This window comes from Pagrus major, chromosome 22 (genome assembly GCF_040436345.1).
Source record: "Pagrus major chromosome 22, Pma_NU_1.0".
Classification (NCBI taxonomy): Eukaryota; Metazoa; Chordata; class Actinopteri; order Spariformes; family Sparidae; genus Pagrus; species Pagrus major.
Window position 1 is genome coordinate 22399863 of NC_133236.1, and position 26478 is coordinate 22426340.

Sequence of the window (26478 nt, forward strand, 5' to 3'; positions counted from 1 at the left end):
TCAGTTCAAAAAGTTTTATTTACTTGCCAAACAGTACAGCTGCATCAGTTGTACAGTGATTTCAGCTTTACAGTGGTTCAAAGATCTCATCCCGTAGCCCCTCTTCTGAAGTGAAGGGCTTGTTAGTTTTCAAAGCCTCGTGGTCAGTCTTAGTAAAATATATCGACTTTTAAACATAATTTATAGGATATCTATGTATAATGTCATTTACAAGGGATTTTGCTTCTGTTAAAGCAATTTATTTGCGAGCAACGTCAAGTCACCATGATGATGACGGCATGCTGTGTAGTACTGGCAAAGACCAGCACTACATAATCAAGACGTGTAATCTTTCTGAAGTTTCCTTCCATTAGGGTTAACAAAGAGGAAACTAAGTGCAAAGGTTTCAAACCAAATGCTAAGGGAGCAGCATTACTGAGAGTTGGGTGTAATGTTTGGCTTCCAGTGTTTTACTTGAATCCCTCGTTTGTCTTTCTGTCATAAAAAGCATTATAAAAGGACACATTGTTTGACAGTATAGCTCTTATATGATGATATAACAGACAAACATTTCATACTTTTAACATAGATCAAGAAAAGGAAGCCTCCGGAGATTTCGGGCATGTGGCCAGAATGTCAAAGTTCATATGGGAATGCGTATCTTCATTGAGTACAGACAAGTCATCTCATTCTTCCTATGATGCGGTAAGGCAAAGGAACATCAAAAATTAGCAGCATTTCTTCTTAAATCCTTCATTAAAAAGATCAAATTAATCAGATTATTTCAGAGCTAACATCACAACCAGAACATTTTTTTTTTTCCATTTTGCACTTGGGCCACAACAAAGGTTAACCTCTGACAAAAGGCGGCTGTGTCCTTCAACACCGTACGATGCAGCATTGATGGGGTAAACTAATGAAAGGAAAGAGCAGGACTTAACGTCAAAGCAGATTTTTTTTTTCTTCATTTGAACAGAAAGCAAAGACAGGATGAGGACGAAAACAAAGAATCACATTTCATCTGTACAGCAATTAAATAAAACTAAACAAAAAAATCAGTAGTTTTCACCCTAATTCTCAGTTTTCTGAGAGAACAGTATTTTCATTTTCTCATTAACTTGAACTCCAGGACGCCCCCTGCCTCACCCCAGTAATAACCTATAGTCTTAAACACTGTAGACACAGCAAAAATATATTACATGACACTTTCCTGTGGGCTTAAAACAACTTCATGCACTCCTGCATCCCATCTCTTCTCTAACATTTCAAAAGAAACATGAGAATTATGAGGTTCCAGTCAAAGAGAGCAAACGCGTTAATGAAACCCTGTAATTCAAAGCCTGTTGAGTGAGTTCCAGTTTTAACGCCACTGATTTTGTCAGTCTGATTACAGTGTGTTCTACAGCGACAGAAAAAAAAACTCTTCAAGTATCACGGCTGAAGACTTTACAGCTGATCTCAGTTTACATTATTATTAGTCTCTCATTCTCTCTCTCACACGCACACAGACACACATACACACATCTCAAGAGATTCACATGATGGAACAGGCGCTCAGTGGCCTCCTGTGACTTCAGGACATTCGCTTCAGAATGAGGGGTAGTTGGGGCTGTACACAGAACATTATGACCAAGCGTGATCATGGTCAGAGACAGAGAGGCGGGTCTGATCCCTACACAGTTTGTAGAGGGACAGTAACTTCTCTCTGGAGATGCTTTAAGGAGATCTTTGGAGGAGACACCATCTTTGGGAAGTGGCCGCGGTGCTCTTCTGTCGTTCGTGGGAGCGTGACAAAGTAAGTAAACCTCTGGAGGGGTCTTGGCTGTGATGCAGCGAGTCCTTCCTTTGTACAGCTCTGTGCTACCTTCTCTCTGACCATCTCACTTCCTGTCTCTCTGGGCGTGGAATCATCTCGGTCTAACAGGGCATCAGGCAACATCTAAAACACATGGACGACATAGATTAGTGCCAGTTGCTATGAAGGTTAAGGGCCTCTTCAAAAAGGATCTCTAATTCACAAATAACAAATTATGCTCAGCTCACCATCAGTTGTGACTAACGCCTTGTTTCCACACAGTTTTGTTTGTTTTGATCACTTCCAAATGTTTGTGTTCACCTGCTCTGATATTGAATATAGTTGTAATATTAAACACTGACTGGTATTTTCAGTTGCTCATGATAGGACACTCTGCCAAATGTCATAAATGTAAATTAAAATGTAAATGAAGCCAACTGCCCATTCAGCTCACAATGAGGGTACAGTGTGTGAAGCTCAGAGGAAGAAGAGAGGATGGATGGTTAAGTACTGCACTTCCATTAAAAAATGGTCAAAAGGAATGTAGCACAGCTACACAGCACATGCTACAATAGGGTTCACACCAAAAGCTGAACACAGTGAGCAAGATACAAGTTAGTTCATTAGTCATTGTACAGAACAGGCTTGTCCCTTTATGCTACTCTCAAAATAAAATGATATACTGTAATAAATGAATATGTAATGAAAACGACATCCCCTATGACTACATCCAGAGAATAAAGTGATGATGATGATAAATGAAAGAAGCCGAGGCAGAGCAGAAAGAGGATGCTTATTGACCTGGACCCTGTTGGGCTGATATGTCCTCTATTCCGCTTAGAGGCTTTAGGAGACCGTTCTCCCTGAAGGCTACGACAGGAACTCTCTCCTCTTCCTCATGCTGCTGCTCCTCTCCCTCAGGAGGAGTCAGCCTGGAATGTGAAGGCAGTTCGATCACCTCTTCAAACTCCCCGTTCTCGCTGAGAACAGAGGATGGAAAGGAACATTTTGTTAAATGTTGCCCTCAGCACAGTCATGGACAACATCATTGTGAGGATTTACATGACATTTACCTCTGGTCAGGATGGCTCAGCTCTGCGGTGTTGGGGTTTGGGTTGGGGTCAGGTTGGCGACCGTTGCTATTGTGTGTCGGTGACGCGGTCACTGCAGATGGACTAGGAGCTGCTGATGATGACAGAAAACCAACACAGCAGTCAGAAACAGCATCATGTGAACGGGACAGTTCACCTCAAAATTAAAAATACATATTTTTCCTGTTATTTATCCATCTAGACTGTTTTGGTGTGAGATGCCGAGTTTTGTATCGGCCATAGAGATGTATGCTGGTGCAACAGTAATGTCTCTTTCCAGAAATCATGACCCAGGTCCTCCCACATTATGATAACCCACAGACCTTGTTGCGAGCAGTTTCACGTAGGAACTATTTTTTTCTCCACCAACCGCATCACTGCGCAAAAGGAAGTGTGCATCTACACATGGACAAGAGGCGTACACTTGTGCTTGTGACAGCACGGGATGTAAACATTAATGGCATCCTCACTCGGCTGACCTGTGACGTTAGCAAAGTCAGCTAACCACTCCATGAGAAGACGCACTCTTACTTCTATGTATTTTTGATTTTGGAGTGAACTGTCTCTTTAAAGTACAACAGAAGAGCAAAACTTCGCCTCTGCAAAAGTAGTTTATCAAAAGTGTGGTTACAAAAAGAGATAAATTAAGTTACCTGCACTGTCTCCATTCCTGTTTGGAACAACTTTCTAGAGATAGAGAAGAATAAACAGAGAATGAACACTCAGGAACAACAGAGATTCTTCATGGTTAGTCAGATACAATATTTATTGTAGCCGTTACCTTCTCTGCTGTGTCTGAACGTCTTGTCCTCTTCATGATCTCCTCGAGACGCTGGTGGAAAACAAGAGCTTTTACATGCACTGTGCATGAGGGATATTAAGAAAAATGACGTGTGTGTGAACGTGCGTCACCTTTTTCCTCTCCAGGCGTTCGGCCTCCTCTTTCTGAAAGTGTTTCTCTCTCTCCTGCCTCAGTCGTTCCGCCTCCTCTTTCTGTCGAGACTCTTCCTCCTCTTTCTAAGACACAAACACAAAGACAGTTTCATATGGTGACAACAGACCTCTTGGATGCCTCTGCAAGTTCACTGGTACACTTTCTCTGACCTGTCTCTCTGCTTCCTCTCTCTCTTTCTGAAGTCTCTCTTCCTCATCCTTCTTCTCCTCCTCCTCCTTCACTCTCCTCTCCTCTGCCAGGCGCTGAGCCTCCTCCTCTCTCTTTGCTCGCTCCTCGGCCTTACGGCGAGCCATCTCCTCCTTCGCTAACCTGTACAGTCAAGGATGCAGATAGACACCTTCAGTATTATCCATCTTCTTGCACTCACAGATCACATTCATATTTACTGCAGCTCAGTCGACGTACCTGGCCTGCTCCTCCTGTTGCTTGCGCTCCTCTTCCTCTCTCTCTCTCTGCTCACGGGCCAGGCGGCGATTCTCAGCCAGGATTCGGCTCGCCTCCTCTGGATCTGTGGTGCCTGCTGAGGGCTTGTAGGCTGGGGGACTGCTTATATTCTCTAAAAAGCATCACAATTATTAGCAGATAATCTAGTAAACAATAGAAAAACTGTTCACCCAAATATTAAAAACACTGCCAAGATAGAAAACATTCACGATTCACTATTAAACAAATATTCAATTATGAATGAAGCATGAAAATAACACTTCAGAGAGTGGTAACTGACCGCTGGATGCTGCTGCTGGTATCTGCTCACTACTAGGCTTGTTCTGACCCAGTGGCTGAGGCCGAGGCTGAGGAGGACTGAGGACCTGCTCTTCCTCCTCCTCTCCTTGGGTTCTGGTGTGCTGGGGGCTCTCGGGTGTGATCCTGAAAGGACGAAGGTTTCCAGGGTCCTCTGCTCCCGGAGACTTAAGCAGCTTGGGGGTCGGGGGCCGCCCTGCTGACTTTTGTGGAGGTCTGTGTGCAGGAAGAAGAGCAGCAGTTAGCTACAAAGTGCTGGTCAAAATCAGAGCAAATGTAGATCTACTAGTTACTAGTGTATGGACAATTTTCATGGAGCCTAGTTTACTGATATCATCCATTTCACCTTCATCCTAAGCATAGCATGAAGAAAACCCTCACCCCAAAATCACCCTCATAGTAATACTTGCACAAAACCTTATAAAGCTGTTACACCCTCTTCCAGCTTCCAGTAATCCAGAACTCCAATCTGTCAGAAATCTAATTATGGGCCTCGGGTGTGTTCTCCTACCTGCCAGGAGAGGGTGCTGTCACTTTGCTGGTCTTCTTGCCTGGTGAGGATGAGCGCTTGTTGGGGGGCAAAGTCAGAATGGGAGCCAATGGGAGTGACAGGTTGCTCCACGACTTCCTGACGTGGTCACGGTCCTTGCTCTATTGGTGCAGGAAATGGCATGAAAGAAGAAATGAAAATTATTAACCAAAATGGCCAGGATTTACAGGACCCAAGTATGCAAGCAGAATGCTGTCTCTTATACTATATAATAATATAATAGTGCTTTATAAAAGTGTCCTTAGCAACACACAAAGTAATGAGGTAGTACAGAAGGTGCCCAGACTCAGGTGTCCTACTGACAGCAGCAGACGATGATCAGTAACAGGATTTGAATCAGACAGCCTTCCTCTGACCGTTCGTAACCTTTGGCATCAGGTCATGATGCCAACATAAAAAAAACCTACCGTAACTGTTGACAAAACAATAAATCAACCGTCTTTAAAGCATTTCACAAGGCATTCATCATCTTCGAGGTGTAGAAATGATTGTAGTTTGACATGCCAAACTTTAAGTAACATCAACATTAACCGAGGTCTACACAGGATCTAGACATTATGGCACATAAGTGCTACAACTGGTATATCACCGTTATGCTGGATTGGGTCCAGATTATGAATGTGTTTGTGTACATGTGTGCTCAACGCATGTGTGTCTGGGTCACTGTGTGGAATAAAAAGTACAGAAGATGCCCTCCTTCTAAGACTTTAATGGTATAAGCTGTGACACAGCAGCAGCAGACAGATGGACAGAGAGGAAAAATATGGTGTGTGTGTGTGTGTGTGTGTGAGTGTGAGAGTGTGTGTGTGAGAGAGAGAGAGAGAGAGAGAGAGAGAGAGAGAGAGAGAGAGAGAGAGAGAGAGAGAGAGAGAGAGAGAGAGAGAGAGAGAGAGAGAGAGGAGCAGAGCTACACAGATACTCTTGATATATTGTATGTGACTGATCTGGGACATTATCAGCATTAAAAAGATGAACAAGAGGAAGAGGAGCAAAAAGACATAAATAACTCATGAATGAGAGCATTGTTAAACACCCCAAAACAAATGCATCATTGTTGTGTATGCACAGAGACCGTAATTCTGTTAACACTGAGATCAGAAATATTAAAGCAAGGGGGGAAAAAAACAAGAACATTATTATAACATTCTCTAGAGGTCGATGACCCACCTGTGTGGTGCCGGTGGTCTTCCTGCGGGCAGTCTTGGAGGAAGATGAGGCCGTCTCCCTGCAGAGGCTCCTGTCATGGCTGCGGCAGTGAGGAAGCGGCTGAGCCTGCAGGGCCTTAAAGGACATGGAGCCCATGGGGTGGCAGGACACTGAGCGAGGACACACAGGCATGGCTACGATGATGTACGAGGTGAGAGTGTGGAAGTGTTTTGAGGAAGGTATGGATCGGGACAGTGTGAGGATATATGGAATGTCAGCAAGGGTTTGATAAACGGGAGCACGTAGAGCGAGAGATCAGGAAGGAGAGGAAGGAATGAGGAGGATGGGTTAATAAATGGAAGCCGAGAGTTTGGGAGGACCAGCGGAGGATTGTGAGGAATGAGAAGAAGCCGAGAAGAAACAGAGAAAAAGAGAGAGAAGACATTAGTGCTACTGACTGGAAGCACAGCTGCTAATATGCTGCAACCATCACTTGGGAACTATCAGTCAAAGAAATTAGTGTTTTGTTTTTAATAGAGGGATTTAGTAGTGCTGATCAGCCAGGTTAGAGAGTAAGAAAAAGAAAACAATTTGACAACTTTCAAAGCCAGGATGTAATATGGAAAACATTCCATTCACTTTCTGCTTTATTAAACCTCAGGGGTTTGGCAAACCCGCCTCTAAAGAGTCCCAGTGTTGGAAGCATCTCTACTTAATAAGAGTTTGTCATTCAGTCAGAATAAACTATTAATTATAGATGCATTAAACGCAGACACCACATCGAGGAAGTGAGCATGCAGCAAAATACACAAGCAAGTACACTGCAGACAAGAAAAAAAAGTGTGCTGTGTGAGAGTCAATACGAGTGAGTTCTTGTGTATGTGAGTGTAAGAGAGAGTATAATTATTCAAAAAACACACAACAACAAACAGGCAGAAATACACCAGAGTTGGTTTTCATGCAAACACACACAAACTATCTAAAGCCATTGTTGCCGTGGTAACAATAGAGGGAGACAAGGAATGATATCAGCAGGGGAATACTTCCTGAACAGCTTACTTGTTTATACCTGTGTGTGTGCATGTGTGTGTGCATGTGTGTGTGTGTGTGTGTGTGAGCTTTGAGTGCCTGATACAGGCTGGTGAGGGAAGTTTCAGACGGTGTAATGCTTTAAGTCTGGCCAAATCTGATTAACATCCAAACTGTTCTGGTCAAGAGACCAGCATATAAACTGCATTTATACTTGCAGCACCATGAGCTGTGATTCTTGGTTTGGTGTGCACTCTTAAATCCTCTATTTCACTCACTACTGACCACAGGAACCAGGAGGGTCTTCCATGTGGGATGTGTGTCTGTTACCTGTTTGGTCTCCAGACAGACTCATGGCGCTGCGGCTACGAGCCAAGTAGGAGTGCGTTGGCTGCTGCAGGCGGTTCACCACGTTGCTCTCCCATGGCGTCAATGGAAGACGGCGCAGGCCTGGACACACACACACGTAACATTTGAGGTTTGATAACGACTTAAACTATTAACCACCCACTGATTAGCCTAAGCAATCGGGCAAAGCAGATTAGAAATTATGCGCAAGTACTGTATTCGTTACCTAGTCTTTTCCTCACTCTGCTTTGCAGTGAAGGCAAGAGCTAGTGGTAACCATGCACAGGCTGCTATGTTACACCTCACACCTGCATGCACCAGTGTGTTAATTATGAGAGGAAGCAAACAGCCTGGAGTGAAGTGTAAACCATGAGCAAACAGAGGGAGGAGAACAGTCATATAAACAGTGCAGAACAGAGGACACAGTGCATCTGCGTTTTATAAAATGGTCTTTACTTAAGCTTACTTAATTAAATCTATGAATTAATCGGGCAAATAATTCAACAAATACAGAATTAGAAGAATATTTGGCCATGCAGGGTCCTTAATACCTGGGTAGGGTTGTTGTACAAAATTTGTAGCTTATTAACCAGAAGTTGATAAGGCAGCTATTAATTAATCTTCATGAAAACCTGATTTGCCACTTAAAAGAGACAAAGGACAGTTTATCAGGCAAAACATGCAGCATTGCATGCTCTGATAATAATGTGACTATTATCAAAGCATGCAGAATAAAATTAATGATAAATACAGCGAGGGGCGAAGACACAACTGGGCTGGAAACTGTGCAAAGGAGCCTGAATCTCTTATCGACGCTACCTTGTTCTCAGACAATGAATGAATGGTTTGTGTCTGATGTTTCTCAGTGTCTGCCTAACATGAAAAAACTTGGCACATCAGTAGACTTCATGTCTATAATTATGCTTACGTCCGATTTTTAAAATGTGGGTGTTGCAGCTGGGATAAAAACAGCACTACAGTGTTCCCACAAAAACAAAAAGATTATCTTCAGAGGATTAGAGAAAGGGGTCACGCTACAGGGGGGGAAAAAAATCTTGATCCCTCTGATGAAACACACAGAGGTACATGCACATATACAGTATAGTGCATGCTATTAGCTGAGTGTGGACACTGGAGTTGATAATCATTACTGTAAATATTGCAGATCATATAATTCTAAAGTCTTTGCCATTAAATAAATGTCAACCAGGTTCAAAGCTACATGGATACATTTACAGATTAAAAAACGCATGTAGAAGAAGAGGGATTGTATGCATGTCGCGATTAAAGGACTATCAATGTTTTCTCAACTGAAGTGAGAAAGGATAATCACAATTTTTCTTTTTAAAATTCCTCAACAGTCTCCAGCCCATGATCTCATAGTGTGCAACATAAAATACGATGGACCAAACTGCAAAAAATTCCCAGAAAACACCTGTGTTTTTGTGCTGGGGGGTCCTTCCATTGAGTAGGCGGGGTTTAGACTGAGCTTTGCTAATGACAGGGGAGGAGGCTGTTCTCATCTGTAAGCCTGTCAGCAACATACAAACATCAAAGGATACGTGATCTTATTGTTAAAGTAGCACTTAAGAATAGTTTGATACTCTGAGAATTAATATAGAAGTTAGATTAATTTACACAACTCATTTATTTGACAATTGAATATAAAGCTACAGCAGGCAGTCTGTTAGCTTAGCATTAAGAAACAGCGAGCTTGGTACCGTCCAAAGATAACAAACTAAACCTACTAAAACTCACGGATTATGACATTACATTGTCTTGTGTGGGTGCAGTGACGTTCTGGAGTCTTTACTGCCTAGCATCCTCAGGGTGACGAGGAAAAGATTCTCATAAAACCGCAAATTGCCAATGATACACTTTGTGTTTGTGCAGATTAAACAAACAAGATTTAACGTGTTAGTCAGTGAGCTTTGCACATGCTGGTAGGCTTCCTTTCACACAGAGTCGGTTTAGCTGTTTCCAGTCTTTATGCTAAGCTAAGCTAACTGCTGGCTGTAGCTTCAAATTTACCATAAAAACATTGGAGTGGTACCAATCTTCTCTGCAAAAAAGCAAAGAAGTGTATTTCCCAAAATTCTGACCTACTCTTTAAATTCATAATTATGTCTTTTGTCCATATCAATATCATTGCACCCTCAAATCTCAGTTAATAGTAAACTAGTTAATAAAGTTAATAAAAGAAACGGCTACGAACACCAACACTACAAAGAGTCTAGCTTACAACAAACACAAATAACAGAAGATGCAGCCGAATGCAGACCATCAAAAGTGTGTACTGTATACTGATATTTGTGCGTAATGATCGTTTTCATTACCTCGGTCTGGTGAGTGCAGGAGTGTGGCCGAGGACGAGGAGAGGCGCTTGGTAATAACAGGGTCTGTGTGTTTGGATAAATTCATCGTGGACACTGACCGTCTGTCAGAATCTAGAAACAAAGAAGAAACATGATAAAAGCAAATGAATGGTTATATAAAAGACAGAGAACTAGGGTAGACAGAGAGAGAGAGCTGGATCAGCAATCTCTCTTTGAAGGGTTACTCTAGTCTATTTTGGTTAAATGTGGTTAGATGTGGAAAAACTACCAACATGTAGCTAAAGGGGGAAAAATATTAGAGAATGAATTAGTGCTAAATGGATCTTAAGTCGTCTAAAAAATGAAGCTTAAATGGTTTGAATGAATGATCCTGTGTCTTGGGATATAAGTTCAAGTTACAAACTGGATTGCTACATGCACATAAAACAACAAACACTACCCATGCCATTCACATTGGCCTACATTTACACTAATGCCCGTGAGCTAAAACGGTGCTGTACAGTTACAGTGCTAGAGCCAGCGGTCTAACACTGGCTGGCTAACTGACTCAGTGCTATAATATTCACATTGGGAGGTCATTCCGTATCTGCGGTAGAGACTGAAAGCACTCTGCATGTGCTCCAGTCCAGCAAGGTCGAGTGGATAGAGGAAAGCCGACTCGACAAAACCTGGACCAGGAGGGGAGAGGACAATGGCAGAGAAACAAAGAGCGGAGAGGAGATAGAGGGAGATCCCAGAGCGAGGGCAAGAGAGAGAGAAAGTGAGAGAGGTTGAGCGTCGGGGAGAGAGAGAGAGAGGGGGAGAGGCAGAGCAGGGCGTGAGTTAGCAGTAACAACAGCGGGCAGGGGATCTGAGAAGTTCAAATACAAACATGGCAGAACAATACTGACACGCAGAGGCAGCCAGACATATTCACACAAGAGACACAGTGTCAGACATCGGGGAGGTGAGATATCAAAAGTATTCAATAAACCTCTCAAGAGGAAAAGTGGCACAACAATACTAGGTCACATCAATGGCGAGACTGGAAGGCAAGAAAATGTGTCTCAACATTTTGTAACATTTGAGTGAGAGTGTTGTGAGTTTCTGCTGCGATTGTGTACAGGTGTGTGTGATGTGTCAAAGTACCGGCTGGTGTGCTGGGAGTGTTTGTGTGCAGCGCCCCTCCCCAAGACCATCGGTTGGGCTTCTGTCTAGTTCTCTGGCTCCTCTCCACCGTCCGCCGCATCACCGCCTCATGACGAGCCTTCAGTCACAAAAACAACAATGACAATATCGTCACAAAATCACCATTAATAAAACAACGTCCCAGCATGCAAAAACAGTGCTGCAAGACTGGAGCAATTTGTTGCAGAAGTACATAGAAGATAAAATCTAAATTGTGATCATGCAACCTGCTCAAAATGAAAGTGAAATCACTGAGCTTATCTCAGACTTGTCCTTAGAGTTTATAACACCCAGGAAGTGAAGACATCTTTTAGGCTGTTGCTTGCTTTATTTCCTATAAAAAAAATGCCAAAATGCAAAAGAAAACAAGATATTCCAAACTTTGTGCAACAGTTTGTCATTGTCTTTTCAAGAATTTTTGCAGCATTTTGCTTTTATTTTATAGCAGATAGTTGTGAGGCGTACAGATTGTGATCACACCGATGTCACAAGTTTACTCAACCTTTTTAGGTTTTCTTTTCACTCTCCGGGAAGATGTGATGTTGCAAAGCCATCAACATGTGCTGCCTTTGGGGTGTGATTGCTTGACTGACAGAGGCCTCAGCCTATCAAATTCAGCCATAGTGATTGCCGCATGCTCTTTTCATCTTATTTCCAACCATGACTTTAAGCCTTTGTCAAGACTTGTATCCTATACTGTAGCTTTGATAACTTCTGAAATCAAGCCCAAATGAAAGTGAAGTAAAAACTAGGAATAAGTGTGCAGAGTGGGAGAAAGTTCAAACTCCAACTGACTAAAGAGGGAAGGGGCATAGGGCGTATCAATGGTTCACTAGTAACAGATATTTTTTAGCCTGTTCATGAGGATGAGAAATATGTTGTACACAAAGGGTTTGCATGCATGCGTGTTTGTAACAAGATCATAATCATGGGTGTGTACAGGGCCGTGTGTGTCACACCTTGTCTTCCTCCATTTTCTGCCGTCGTTTCTCCTCCACGGCAGCCCGTCTCTTGTCCTCCTTTACCCTCTGCTCCTCCAGCCTTCTCTTCCTCTCCTCCAGTTGCTTCTCATAGTGTTGCCTGGCTCGCTCCTCACGCGCCTGCCACTGGGCCTCCTTGACGGCTGATGCACGCACATACACACAAACACAATCAATAATGCCTTGATGCACGTGCATTTGTGTGTTCACGTGCCCACGCGCACAAACATAATCATATGCTAAAACACATACCGCATGGACACACACACAGGCTTAAAGCAGCAGTGTGATGGGTCAGCTGTAGATCATGTGACTCGGCTTTAGCTCTCAACACAAACTAAATCCCTCAGACCCTCAGCTGGGGCCAGAGGTTTGACCACTGTACTATACTATGAACACAAACGCACTTCAGCAACAATAACATACAAACACAAACAGGCCACAACTTCCTAAAGCCCATTTGTTGCTGTATGTCACTCAAACCCTCATACAAAAACACACATTCAAAACATTAGCCTCCCTAAACCCCGTGCCATGGCCTGACCTATTATGTAACATTGGTGCTATGGCAACTGGGGGTGCCTGGCTTCGGCCTAGACTTTATGTAACAACCAGTGAAACGGGCACTTCACCACAGCTACCAACCAAGTTCAGTCATGATATGTTGCGGGAAAGACAAAAAAGAAAGTGAGGGATGCTTTTAAAGCCTTCTGCGCACTAATTTACGTTCTACTCTCTGTCACACACACAGTTAAAGAATACACACCATTCTGTTTCTCACGCTCCCCCCGACGTTCACGGGCTAACCTCTGTCTCTCGTCAATCTTGTTGAAGAGCAACGAGTCTGCAACACAAACAAGTGTTAAACAGCAGGATAAGTGACTCCACAGAGACTGATGAAGACAGAACCAGTCCTCTATAATGTGTCATTGTATAAATATTTCCCTGATTGCCAGTGTGACTTACCCGTCTTGTTGGGAGCATTGTTACTAGGGCTGTTGCTGCTGGTGGTGCGAGTCGGTGTAGGGGTGGGGGTGGAGGTCAGGGTGGGAGTGTAGGTCTGCCCGGAGCCCGCCGAGCTAGGGCGGGTGGCTGAAGACGCTCTGCCATCCTCCGATCTATACTGGGAGTAAGACGCTAGAAAGAAAAACAAACCAGACAAGTGTCAATGGTAAAATGACCACTGACAAACGGAAAGAAAGACCGAGATAAACACAGAGAGATTTGTACATCAGAAAGATTCAAAGTTTTAATGACTTCTCATCCCAAAATACGTGCATAATCATCCACAGCTGAAACTGGCAATGGCAAGAGACAACTTTTTTTTGCTTTACCTTATCACACATCATCAAAGTGTAATGCTTTGCTATAAAAATCACTTTTGCTGTGCTATTTGGCCTGCCGCTGGGCTCGATGTTTCCTGGGAAAATGAAGGTCGTCCTACGGCGAGTCTGTCATTGTGCAACCAAAACAGCAAGAGGATTCATTTTCTCTGATCACTATCCCAGGTAACGGTGGAACAACTGGAATAACTGTGGAAACTCTACACTGCAAAAGGAGAAGAACCCCGCAGAGGCAAATAGAAACCGAGGTAAAACAAGTGTGAACAAACGGACGTTAAAATGAGCTTCATCCACCAGCCAAATGCTGATAAAATGTTCAAATGGCCAGTACATATGCTTCACTCACCAGCATTAATAGTCATCTCTGTCTCTCCAATATATAATCAGTTGTGAGCATGAAAGAGATATTTGCTCGCAACTGATTTGCACAAATAACTGCTATATGAAAATGACTGCAGCTGCTTACTTCTGGTGCTAAAATCATTTGATCATTTGCACTCCACATCATATTTTGTTCGGGTCATGACCTTTTTTAAAAATGCGTACACGGGTTGTCACAGGTCATAAGGGGTTATGATTCAAGTGTTTGTGACTTAGAATTGTGCAGTACCAGGAGTAACCCATGCTAGATGTCACACAGAATAGCTCAGCGTTGTGATGTATTTATGATTACAAGAAAGTAAAAGCAGGACATGAACAAGGCAGGTTATCTGATTAAAAAGGTGATGGCCAAGTCAAGTAAACCACCTTCAGTCAGTCTGCATGTGCTGCCTCTACTGTGCTCTTAAGCTCTGCAGGGTCTCTGCAGTGTAGCCTGACAGGAAGCAAAACGGGCAAAAAACAATATATACTGTTCTTCCTGTATTCTCAAACGTTCCCGGTGTGTTGCAGTGTTTCCACTCAGCTCAGAGCTAGGCTATTGATTAATGGCACTATCAGGCTCAGGGTGACTCAGCATTTTCAGGTCAGCCTCCTGGACACAGACGCAGAGCTTACCATCGGGCCTTATGCAGAAACAGATAAGCCTGTCCCAAATAAAAAGCTGGCTTAATTAGTCAAGGATTTGAGGACAAGCAGTATTAGAGTGACAAACATGATCAAAATTTGCTGACAGATATACGACATTAACTAAAATAATTATATAACTATATGCAAAGGCAATGATGGAGTGCAAAATAAGTGTTCAACACCTCCTTTGTGTGAGTGTGGTGAGAGAGAGAGAGTTAAGTCTCCTCAGAGACCAATCTGTCCCAGAAAGTTAAAGACGAAATTAAATCCTTCCCTCTGACCCAGACTAAACTACACATGGACTCTACCTGAAATAGCACAAGCTACACACCCTATTCTACATCTTTCTACTTGGCTTCTTTATCTCTTGGCTTCAGTGACATGTTAGCTCAGTCGGGTAATTAATGAGGCCGATGGTAACGAGGAGCAAAGTACAAGTTTTACATCCACAGTAGTCTCCTATACCTTGATACACCTTGGCTCGAGATCTAATTTGTATGCATTTAAATGCAACAGTCACAACTTCAACTGGATCCTCCATTTTTCTGCATTATTCAAATCTAACACTGACTTTCCATCTCAGCTGAGTTTTTGTATGATCAGACATGCCCGTGTGATAATCAAGCTACATGTTATACATATAATACAATATCTAAAAAGAAATCCCAGCCAATACATAGAGATTCTGAAAACATTTTAATAACAGATAATGGACCAAACCTTTTTGTTCCTCTTCCTCAAAAATAAAACTATATATTTGACAACACAGATAGCTTTTTCCTGGCTTTCAAATGCTTCCATGGCCTTCATCACAGTGGATGGTTTTTGCACAGTGATGGAGAGTATATGATTTTGTGCCAGTGCTCAGCAACGTTTGAATTTACTGGATTTTGGTGCCTCTGCAACCACTAAAAGGCAAAAAAAAACATGCAAAAAACCCCAGAATGATTTACACTTAGTTCTACACTTAGGCAGAAATTGCATAAATCTAAACTGGCTCTGCTGTCTCCACCCGAACACACACAGATTTTGTACACTAAATCACAAAGGACATGCTGGACAAAGACATGAGCTCACAGTTGCAGAAGTATTGCATGTCACAGTCTATGGGACATCTACAGATGGGTGCACAAGTATTAACAGGTCTACCCTGCCTCAGGTGCACCAGCCTTGGAACTGGTTTTATCACGGCTATTGTTATAACAGGAAAGGCTGGGTTGGGCAGGGTTCCAATAATGTCTAGTCGTTTTATTCCTTCCCGTAAAATCATTAACTCATTGAGCGAGGAGTGTATTGTGCTGCATTCGAATACTACACTGGAGATTTGTCAATGGCTATAACAATGCAAACGGGATGTAATTCAAATAATTATTTCATATCCAGTGGCTCTTTATCAAGCAACTTCCACAAAAGGTCATATGACCATTAGTCTACATCAAAAAGAAACACAATGAGGAATTCTTTCTACTTATTCAAGTTAACTTCTAGTGAATGATGAAGTGGACCTTCTGACAAGCTGAGTGGGCCACTACACAATAAGCCAGTGGTGACAGGCTGAAGGCAGAGCCACTTTCCTCAATTTGACAGCTTGAACTGGAGCACTTCACCGACAAGAGCTGGGGACACTCTGAGCCACACAAATAAGGAACAATTCCCTTCATTGAAATGTCTGGTACAGAAACACAAAAGACGCAGACGAGAACAAGAGGGACAGAGACAGATTGGTCAAAAGTGGAAAAACAACCTGTACTATTTACATTGAATTCATAACATAGTTATGTTTTCTTAGATCAGCAGCATAAATGTATAACCTATATTCCCACTTCCACAGAAACTGGCTGTAAATGATTCTCGTGGGAAATTTGGGACATTTGTATTAAAGCATGCATACAGAGCAACAGTTGTGCAAGATAGTGTGGCCCATAATCACATTACTTGCAATTTCAATAATAGCCAGATGTACTCTTATCAATCGAATGTGGTCAGAGGTGTGTGTGTGTGTATGTGTGTGTGTGTGTGTGTGTTAGCATTTGTGTGAATGAACACTATTTGAGAAGCACATGACTGTTATAGACAATAAATGCACATCTAGTCATTATTTTTGGATTTGAAATGTGGCAGATTGATGAAACCAACCATCTCTCTGCCTACCCATCAGTCATCCATATTAAGGTTTTACACTGACATCTCATTAATAACCTGCAAGCCCTTCCACAGCTTGGCTCTACACATCCTGAGGATGTTTCTTGCTGAATAAAGGCCTGATGCAGCAGCAGCAGCCTCAATTTGACTGGACCTAAAAAGAAGCCGATGTGGCTTTTCCGTCATCTAGAGCCTGCCAAATCGATAGAAAGTTGTGAACTTGGGGCATAATGCATATAGAAGAGGTCGGCTGAGGTCAAAGGGCATCCTGTGGGTCAGAGTTGCAGATGAGGCTGTGTGCAAATCGGGGTAGCATGGGGTTTTAGTTTGGTCACCCTAAAGAGTGAGTGATTTAAATAAATCAAGCCTTACAAAGAGAGAAAACGTTCATAGACATAAATGATTACATGATTAGACTAGGACTCCATCCTGAATCCATGTACTCACAGTTCACATCAGGCCTTCTACTTATAATGTAAGTGTTCATCCCCTACACTAAGATACTAATTTAACTTTCCAAATCATCTTCAATTCATCTGCCTTCGCCAAAATGGCAGATTAAGGGCCAAAACCAAGTGCTTTGCTTCGGTCACTGCACTGTCTGACAGGCATCTAACTAAACTTATCAAAAACTTTTACACAATGGTTCATAGTCTCCTAATGCTCCATCACACGCAATGTGTGTCCTCTGTTGCCTCTCTCAGCCTCGTCCATCTGTTGACGAGGTCATTAAACAAACAAGCCTCAAATAGCAGCAGGCATATTTGCTTGTGTACACTAGACCGCCATTTAACTGGCTTTGCAAATACACTAAAGACAATTATATTTGAAGAATAGTGCCAGCGCCCAGTAATAAATGTACATCAGTGAACCGCCATAGACCACTTTTTGCCATGCTAATACAATACATGAGCTTCCCCTATATTTAAGGAAAAAAACTGTATTGAAAGACTTTAAATTCTTCTAAACTTTGAATGGATTTAAACAGAAACAATGAAGAGTGTTCGGGGTTTTCAAATCCATATTGGACAGTGTGGGACTTGTATCCCTTCTTGATGCCTGAGAACTATGTATAAAAATACGCTTTTCATTCTGAGTGGATGTAAACACTACAGCCCGACCTATATATAAGCAAAGTAATATTATCTGCCAGTATTTGCCTATCACAGATATGGTAGTATCGCTGTATATGTTGCCCAATTTGTGCCGATATGAAAACATCTCTTTTTAGAGATTATAATGCAGAAAAAGATGCTTGGGATAAATTGTAATTATTAAACTCCCAGTTTAGTTTTTCAGTGCACGGATGTAATTTTGAAGACTTAAGTTTATTGTTAAACTGTTACACATTTTTGCAATGATCCCTTGAATATGATTCTCAAACACAAAAATATGTCAATACATCAATATCAAAATATTTTACTTCCTAATACTGCTATCACCATCAGCCCAAAAATTTAAATACACTTTACTTCAAGCTAAATGCCTGTACTTCAAAATCACAGCCATGTTTCATTTTAAAATCTAGTGTGCTGAAGAAGAGAGAGCCAGTTATTTACAGACTTCACTGTTCACTTCCTACCTACAGCTTGTTCAACCTGTGCCCGTTTATCAATCAAATATGCAGAATTCCTGGGATCAAATCAAAAGTCTTTACCTGGATTTTGGCTCATGATTCCAGGGGTGTCAATACCAGGATGAGACCTGTTTAACCCCTGGTTGGCGTCCCACTCCGACTAGCCGGATTGCAGGGCCAGAATCAACATTCCTACTTCCTGAAAACATCCTACACAGCGGAAGATAAGCTTGAATCCAAAGTCCATGGTGCAGTGAGGGTAACGAGGGAAAAAGCGAAAAAGAAGCAACTCCAAACAACCCAAAAAAAAGGGACCACCCGAAATGCTACTTTTTCAGAATAAAGGGGAGAGCTGGAAGGGAGAGAGAGAGAGGGGTCAGCTCTGGTCGGTGACACTGTCGCTGAGAGCCGACTGAGTGTGAGACAGGTTGTGGCAACTGTCCAACCCCCATCCTTTTGTCCATAAGTGTGTGTGTTTATGCGTGTGTGTAAAAAGAGACAGAGAGTGAGACATAGGGAGAGTGTGACTGTTTAATCTGCCCCTCCCTCCCGTAGTGCTGTTGTGCTCCCCACCCCCAGCCTATCTGCATTCACTGGCAGTCAGATTAAATGGTCAGAGTTAGCGATTAATGCTGTGCTGTCCGGGCCAGTGGGTAGCAGGCGAGCTCGCTGTGCCGCTCATGCCTCCCCTGCAGCCTGAGAGGATTAGCCGCTGCTAATGCTAAGCTAAACGCTAAGCTCCAGCCAACAGAGAGGCAAAGAGGGCAGGGGGTGGGAGTCCTCCTTTCTAGCCCCAGGACAGGCAGTCAGGTCTGGATAACAGGTGCCTGAGAGGAGGGTGCGACTGCATTTGTTGCACAGGGCAGGTACAAGTTTCAGCTCAGATGATGTCTAGAGTCACTCTATCACTCAGTATAGCTCTTGACAACAGGGCCATGAATAATAGAAACTGCTGTCGCCCAATGCTTCCATCTCTTCTCCAGGATGGTTTGACGAGAAGTAATGTTGATGGAAACTTTGTTTTGCAACCTGTCTTTAATATTAATTTGGTGCTTGCTTCTGATTTAGTCTGAGATGACAAATTCATAGATTCACAAAAAAAAGCACTTTTACTCAATATATGTCAATCAAAACTCCATCTCAGCTCATCCAACCTACTGTTAACATAATTAATCCTCTCAAACACTGAAGACTGTATTCTACACCTAACAAAGCACATTAAGTGATGAAGACCACACTTTTCTTTGATCATTAAATCTCACAATCATCTCTTCATTTTCCCTCTTCACTCGGTTTATTCTCCTCTATTATTTATGGTGTAAGTGCTCGCCTCGTGACAAAACGGCAAAACCTTGAGTATGAGAATCATGTCTTGTCCTTATTACATTATGTAGCTGGTGCAGAAGCAAATACTTTAGCTCTATGGAGTCATGTTAGCTAAGAGCGGGGATAAGACTGAAGACTAAGTGTATGTGAATGAAGTGAAAAATCATATAAACTTAATATTTTTGTCACTGATCACCTTCCTGTCTCCTGAAGTCAAAGAACAAATCCCACCTCAATCAATGTTAAACAAATTAAACCTTAAAATGGGAACAGAAAAACTGAAAGATGCAAGGAGGATGGACAGACGACACATACAAATTGTGCTTAACTAAACAGTTTCTCGCTTGCATCACAGCATACTGCCAATTCAGAGGGACCCTGAGAAGTCCAATTTACTCTCAATATTCATGTAAGTTCATCCACATTGGCCCAAACCAGTGCCTTTAAGATCCAGCCTATAATTTAGACCCTAATCCCAGTCAGACAGAAATTGGTTACTGAAACCAACTGTCCCTGGAAATGCGACTCAGCAACATTGAATGAAAAGATCTAAAATGACTGAACGAATAAATGAGCATTTAAATAAATTAACAAAGTAAATCTTTTGATTTCAGATTTTAGAAGTTCTGGAATAAACCCAAAACAACAAGAGAGTTTGCACATTTAGACCCGCTGTGACTGCAGATACATGCTGTCCTGTTGACTGACCACTCTGCTTACTGATGCATTACAACCGCATACACGTGTGAAGTGGACTGCACCTTCACTCTCATCTGTTGCCCTTGTGTTGACCTAATCTTGCCTTGTCAGCTGGTTTTCACGCACACATGCACACACACACACATACACACACGCACGCGCGCACACACACACACTGCTTTCTCATCCCACTTGTCAGCCATCCGTCTCCTAATGGCTGCGCTTGATGGTTAAGACGACTTTTCCTCTGCAAGAGCAAACAGTACACACTCGCACGCACGCACGCACGCACACACACACACACACACACACACACACAGATATATAGTAATATAACACAATTACTCCCTTACTATCCAAGCTCTTGGCACATATATTCATCACTACCATCCTATTAAAAAATACACATGTACACTTGTATTTAATGCTCCACTCTTTCAGATGTTTTATTCAGTGTCTACACTGTAACTCTCTGGCTAAACATCTCTCTGCCCCAGTTACCTTTCTGTCCTACATATTAATGCCCTCACACACTCACTCACACACATACAAAATTTAATAGTTTAAATGAAGCTCGAATAGCACAAAGTACCAGAGCGTGCAAATTCATAGTGCTCTCCACTTAACACCCCTGTCAGCTTCCCTCAATCATTTCCTTCCATACCTTTTTTCTTCTTCCTGTAAGCATCTCTCCGTTTCTGCCCCTCATCTTCCTCATTGATGGTGAAGAGAGCCGGGATGGCTGTACGGCTGCCTCCCTTCTTCAGCTTCCGCTTGCCCCTTGAGCTCCCACCTCCACCTCTTCCTTGTTCTTGTCCTTTACTTTCTGGCATCGCCTGCCCTGTTGCTAACCCTCGAGCATGTGGCTAACTCACCCAGCCCCTGCCCATCCCACCCTGCAGTGTTAGGCGTGGGGGGGGGGGCAGGCTGGTGGTGGACGCGCAAGGATGGTGATGGATGGGGCCACCCGTTAAAGTCTTCTTCTCAGTGAAGATGTAGACAGCTTCCAGCTAATGCTAACAGCTAATTCCTCTGCATGCACATATTTGCTCTGTGTCTGAGGCAGCAGAAAGAAGAGAGAGAGGAGGAGAGATGGAGGGCAGAACAAAAAGGGCAGGAGAGATGCAAGAGATGAAACTATGAAATGTGGTGGATGAGAGGAAAGGTTAACGAAGGTTAAAGAATAAGGTGCAGAGAGATGATGAGGGAGAGTGTGAAAGAGAGACAAACAGAGCTGCTCACTGTGCCATGTCCACACTGCCTACGATGGCAGTGCCAGGCATCGAGAAAGAGTGAAAGAGACAGAGAGTGCGACAGAATCTGAGGATGAGCTCTTGTTGTCTGGCTTAGAGAAGAAGACTTAATCCATACGACTGGCTCGGTAGAGAGCTAGAGAAATTGCACTTCTCTTGACTCTCTCACTCCTCAAGAGACGCTGCTGCTGCTGTCACTACTGTTACTGCAGCCCCTCTTTTCCCTCCTCGCCTCTCTCTTGCTAGGCCTATTCTGCAAATGCAAACTTGTCAGAAGAATCACATCACACAGGAACTGGCTGTACAGTGCGCTCACACACACTGACCCACAGATACGCGAGTAAAAGTGGGCAGCAGGGCGGTTAAAATATTCAGTAGGAATCCAGCGGTGGAAGGTGAGCCGGTACCAGTAAAGGGTTTCCCTGACAACAGCAGCACATGGACCAATGACGCAGTGGATGCGAGACAGCAGAGGACAAGCACACTTTAATGTAATGTACACACACACACACATACATACATAACTAGGGATGCACGCCTATGCACACACCAAACCAAACAATGCAGTGCTGGAGCTGCCTCTGTGGAAGGGGTGTGCTCATAGAGCACATGGTATATGTCCCCGCCCCACTCTCCACTTAAAGAGCCACCAGCTATTTGACATGGTAATACAAAAACACATAAGTTACAATCTTCAGTGCATCAATACGTATATAAGCAGTACGGTTGTAGCTGCACTGCAGTAACAGATTCTAAGAGTTTAAGTTGTGCTTCATTTCCATTTCATACACTGACACTGCATGTGCAAATGCACTGGATATGAAAGGGTGAGAAGTAAAGAGAGAAGATGTGCTGAGCATTTTAACTTGGCAGAGATACACAGCAGGGCCGGTGTCATGGAGAGGAGGGAGAAATTATGGGGTAATAAAGTTATTATAGCTAATATAAGCCACATTATTGGAGACCTGTCCAATAACAGTGCAAACATCAGCCTGAACAACCATGTGGCATGTGACTGTGCTCGCTTATCTCACATCTACCAAAGCAAATATACACAAAGATTAAACACCCAGTATGACAGCTTGAAGTCTTCCTGCTGCTAAGACGCAGTGGCTCAGAACAGCAACGTAACAAAATGATTAAAGACACAACTGACAGGCACCTTGGCTGAAACCCAGTGCAGGTGCACTTCTTGTAGCTGGCAAAGTCAACTTTTGCAAACGGCCCAATAGACAATATCTCAGTGCAGACTAGCAGTTATTGAAGAACACATCTGATTCACAATTCTTTCAAATGTTTATCGCATGAAGGCATCCAGGGCAAGACTTGCTGCCTCATCTCCTTCGGGAGCACATGCTGCACAAACACACATACCGGTATTCATGAAAGAGCAATATGATCTTTGTCCCCGCAGGATAAAGTACTGCTGTAATCCTACACTCAGACCTAAACTGGATAGGCTAGGCTACACGCCCTTCTCACACCTTGTGGGTATGTGTAGAGGAGGACGAGACATGAGAACAGATCAAATATAAACAGATACATTTAGCAATGCCTTTATATAAACTTATTCTTAATTGTAAAGAGCATAGCAATTAGTAGATAGGCCACCTGCAGGTAAAAGGGATTATGAGTTTAGTTCTAAATGCAGTAGTTTAGTAAGTTTTAAAAATAAAATACTTGACTTTTCTTGTTGCTCAGAATACAACGACATGATGTGTCACCAATGTCAGAAAAAACATTATGGAAAGCTTTGGCCACCTTTTGATACCTCCACACAAGACAATCCTACACTCTGATGTGGACACAGTGACCAAACAAAGGTGACAATCCAGATTAGGAAATGTAATCATCATGGTGACACTGTAGGCGAGGAGGAGCTGCAGGGAAGGCTGTGCTTCTTGCCAATCAAGGCAAGTATGAAGAAAAATTGCGACACATTGACACCTGGTAACATGACCAAGCTCTGAAGTGTCTCGCTGTAGCAACCAATAAGAAATCAGTTTGTCAGCTGATTTAGAAAGAGATATGAAAACGGGTTTTGCCACAGACTGAGAAAAGACATGAAAAGCATTTTTGGGCAGGCATATTACGGGGCAACAGATTGGAAAATGGCCGATTTGAGAGAACGACTGATAATCCCGCAGTACAGTGATCACAACATTAGAGTCAGAGTCACTGTTGTTGTCAAAGGTGCAGTGGTGTGGTGGACTGGGTATCTTGAAGCTCACAGCAGCAGGAGAATAAAAAGATAAATAATGCATATGAAAGGAAGTTGTTTATGAATACTAGGCAAACAGCAGGATTGGAAAGCTTGAAAGCATAACAATATGGAAAAAGGACACCAAGAGTTTGCAGCACAGTCACTTTAGACTGACATAAGTATGCATTCATGGGAAAATGAAAAGATGATGATGAATATGTGGATGGAGAGGAGAGCAAAAATAGTACCCAACAAAAAAGCTGCTACTGTAATCCTAAAAATGTTAAGTCTAATACTTGTAAATTATTTGTCAGTAAAAGCTTTTTCAAGCCAACAAGGTGACCTGCCCTTTTATTTTCACTGATCATTTCTGAGTAAAAATGTTAAATTTAGCGCAACTTCCAGTGAAGTTGCATCCAATTGGGATGATTCTAGGACAGCATAGATTAGTGCCGAGTTCTCAGGAGGCGTTGTGGACCGAACAAACAGTACAAGATCCCTGCGGCCTACTTGATAAACTCAGTGACACACCCACTCAACCGGTGTTAGGGATGACAGTGAATTAAGGATGATGATACTCAGTGTGGTAAAATGATATAGCCTGTTTTTCTACACCCGCTGCAACCATTTGTGGATAAATGGTTCATTCTTTTAACATCTGAAATGGGGTTCCTATTTGAATACTTGCACTAAAATACTGTCACAAAGGATCTTTACATCACATTCTGGGTTAGAAATGGCTCCGCTCACTTCTTGAAATATGCATACACACCTATCTGACAAAAAAATCTATTCTTAACAGTTAATGTAAAAGTTAAACTAGCCTGCCTTTGTACAGCTCAACTTCTGACGCAAACTTGATCCTGATTAGCCAAACCAAACTTGTCTAGAACGTGTGGCATTAACCCAGCACATTTCCTCGAGAAACATGTTGGGTTAGTTTATGGGGTGGGAATCACAGAGTAACTGTAGGCCAGTAAAAAGAGTAAAAAAAGGCCAACTCCCAGAAAGTAATACAGTGCAAATCAAGTTTACTGAAGTTCCCACCACAAGGAGTTAGGAAGTAGTAACTCCGGTCAGTCCAATTGTCAGGGGAGTTGTTTATAGCACCTGCATGCTTTAATAAAAATACCGATATATGGCACCATTGTATTGATAATCGTATGGCAAACAGAAGCGTTACAATATATTGCCATATTGATATTTTGTCCCACCCCAACTAGCTAATGACCATGCAGAATTCAAAAGCTGAACCCTCAGTAACACCAACAGGGCATCTTAGGCGTAGATGGCGTCAAGTTTATGGATTAAGTAATTAGATGCACAATAACACATCGATGGTTTGCACTGATCTGATGTACAGTGATGTCACCGGAGGTGTTTTTCAAATTAACAGCTAATTGAAAACACCTGTTGTGTCATTATTTGACATAAGCCAGGTCTGGCCGGAGGCGAAACATGTAAATGTGATTCAATTGTCCAAACGACAGAGAACTGTGCTGCAGAAATTGAATCAGTCCTGTTTGTGATGCAGAATTGAATCACAAAAAAATAAAAAAAATAAAAATGGACTTCCCACAATATTCTTGTTTCTGTGATTCTGGCGACACCACTGGTGAGAAGTGGGTATAGCTTTGATGCTTTTTAACAATTGCAAATTGTTACACTGACAGCAGCTCAAACACTGAGGAGAAAAAACAAACACCAATATGTGCTTTTGCTTTTAGGGTTTATACATGGCTAACATATTGAGATGAAAATATAACACCAGGCCAACAGAAAAAGAGGTAAAACAAACATACTTTATGGAGGCTGTGAGTGGCCATTTTCAGTCCTAACCTTAATATAATTAATGACAACGCCACGAATTAACTGTTTAGGTCGCAGGTGTGCATTTATCAAGAGTTAAAGAGACGTTTGGGGTGTTAACAGGCGAGTCCAACCTGTGTGCACGGTGTGAAACGTGTTTTTAAAAACACCTGTAACAGCCAGAGAACAAAGTTGTAGCCTGAAGACACATCGCGAAGCTCGCGAGCCTCCGGTCACGTCAAGAATTCACCTGTCAAGCCAACCGGAGGAGCGCCTCGACCGGGTGACCAAGTGTCAGCAACAGGTGTCCGAGGAGCTCAAAATATCTGCCGACAGCTGTAAAACTGACGATATCTGTGTAGTTCAGAAGCAAAAAGGTCGTGCGAAACAAACGCACAGCAACCTGTTGGGTGAGTCGCTTGATAGTTAATCCCACTCCCGTGACCGACCCGGCTCCGAGGACTTCAGTCTCCCCGTCATTCAGCGTTTCAAACACGGACACAAACTCAAACGAAACACCCTCCTCGGACCAGCTCCTAATAGTTTTTAAATAACACTTCGTCCGTGTTAAAAGTTTGCAAGAGTAAACTTTGCCCGTCGGTAGGAACTCACCTTGGGACTCGGGAGGAGATGCGTCGCTGCCATCCTGGTCCGCCATTTCTCCTGACGTCAGCTGAGAGGGATCAGCGGCAGGAACCCGCGGGGACCTGCCGGAGTGATCCTGAGGCAGCCGGGCACCCTCCCACGGACAGGTGGGGGTGCCACACGGGCGAATAACTAACCTGAAACTACAGCAAACTCACAGCAGTGTGTTATAATGACACACTAGAGGCAGAATACACCTTTCTCACACTTATTAGTCTGAGTCATTCAATGCGTTTGCTTCATTTTTGGGCCTTAAATGCACCTTAGAGGCTAATTAGCATTAGCTGCTACTGTGTGGGATGTGTAGTCCTGCCTGCCCAGCTAAGAAACTGGTCAGTGTGTCTGAGTGATGATAAT

The 26478-nt window shown here is 42.9% G+C and overlaps 1 protein-coding gene across 2 annotated transcripts; it reads right to left on the bottom strand.

Moving 5' to 3' along the window:
* map7b (microtubule-associated protein 7b) lies at positions 1-26265 on the bottom strand. Of its 2 annotated transcripts, XM_073492505.1 has the most exons (19): positions 26089-26251; positions 13084-13254; positions 12884-12961; positions 12097-12260; positions 11099-11216; positions 9971-10081; positions 9070-9165; positions 7617-7736; positions 6279-6427; positions 5073-5212; positions 4545-4777; positions 4226-4376; positions 3970-4129; positions 3778-3882; positions 3647-3697; positions 3519-3552; positions 2848-2959; positions 2576-2754; positions 1-1918 (listed from the first exon to the last, which is right to left on the bottom strand). In XM_073492505.1, the coding sequence occupies exons 1-19, from the start codon at positions 26132-26134 to the stop codon at positions 1908-1910; spliced, it is 2229 nt and encodes a 742-aa protein (XP_073348606.1). In that variant the 5' UTR covers positions 26135-26251; the 3' UTR covers positions 1-1907. The 2 variants fall into 2 exon arrangements, with proteins under 2 accessions (XP_073348606.1, XP_073348605.1); XM_073492504.1 differs by lacking the exon at positions 9070-9165 and having other exon boundaries at positions 26089-26265.
* Positions 26266-26478: the final 213 nt, after the last annotated feature.

What these genes read in the sequence shown, in the direction of transcription:
- map7b (XM_073492505.1), bottom strand. Translation starts at nt 26,134, where the DNA reads ATGGCGGACCAGGATGGCAGCGACGCATCTCCTCCCGAGTCCCAAG. An exon ending in ATCTCCTCCCGAGTCCCAAG is followed by an intron (nt 13,255 to 26,088) that starts GTGAGTTCCTAC and finishes TTTTCTTTCTAG; the next exon opens with CGTCTTACTCCCAGTATAGA. An exon ending in ACAGCACCCTCTCCTGGCAG is followed by an intron (nt 4,778 to 5,072) that starts GTAGGAGAACAC and finishes TCCTGCACACAG; the next exon opens with ACCTCCACAAAAGTCAGCAG.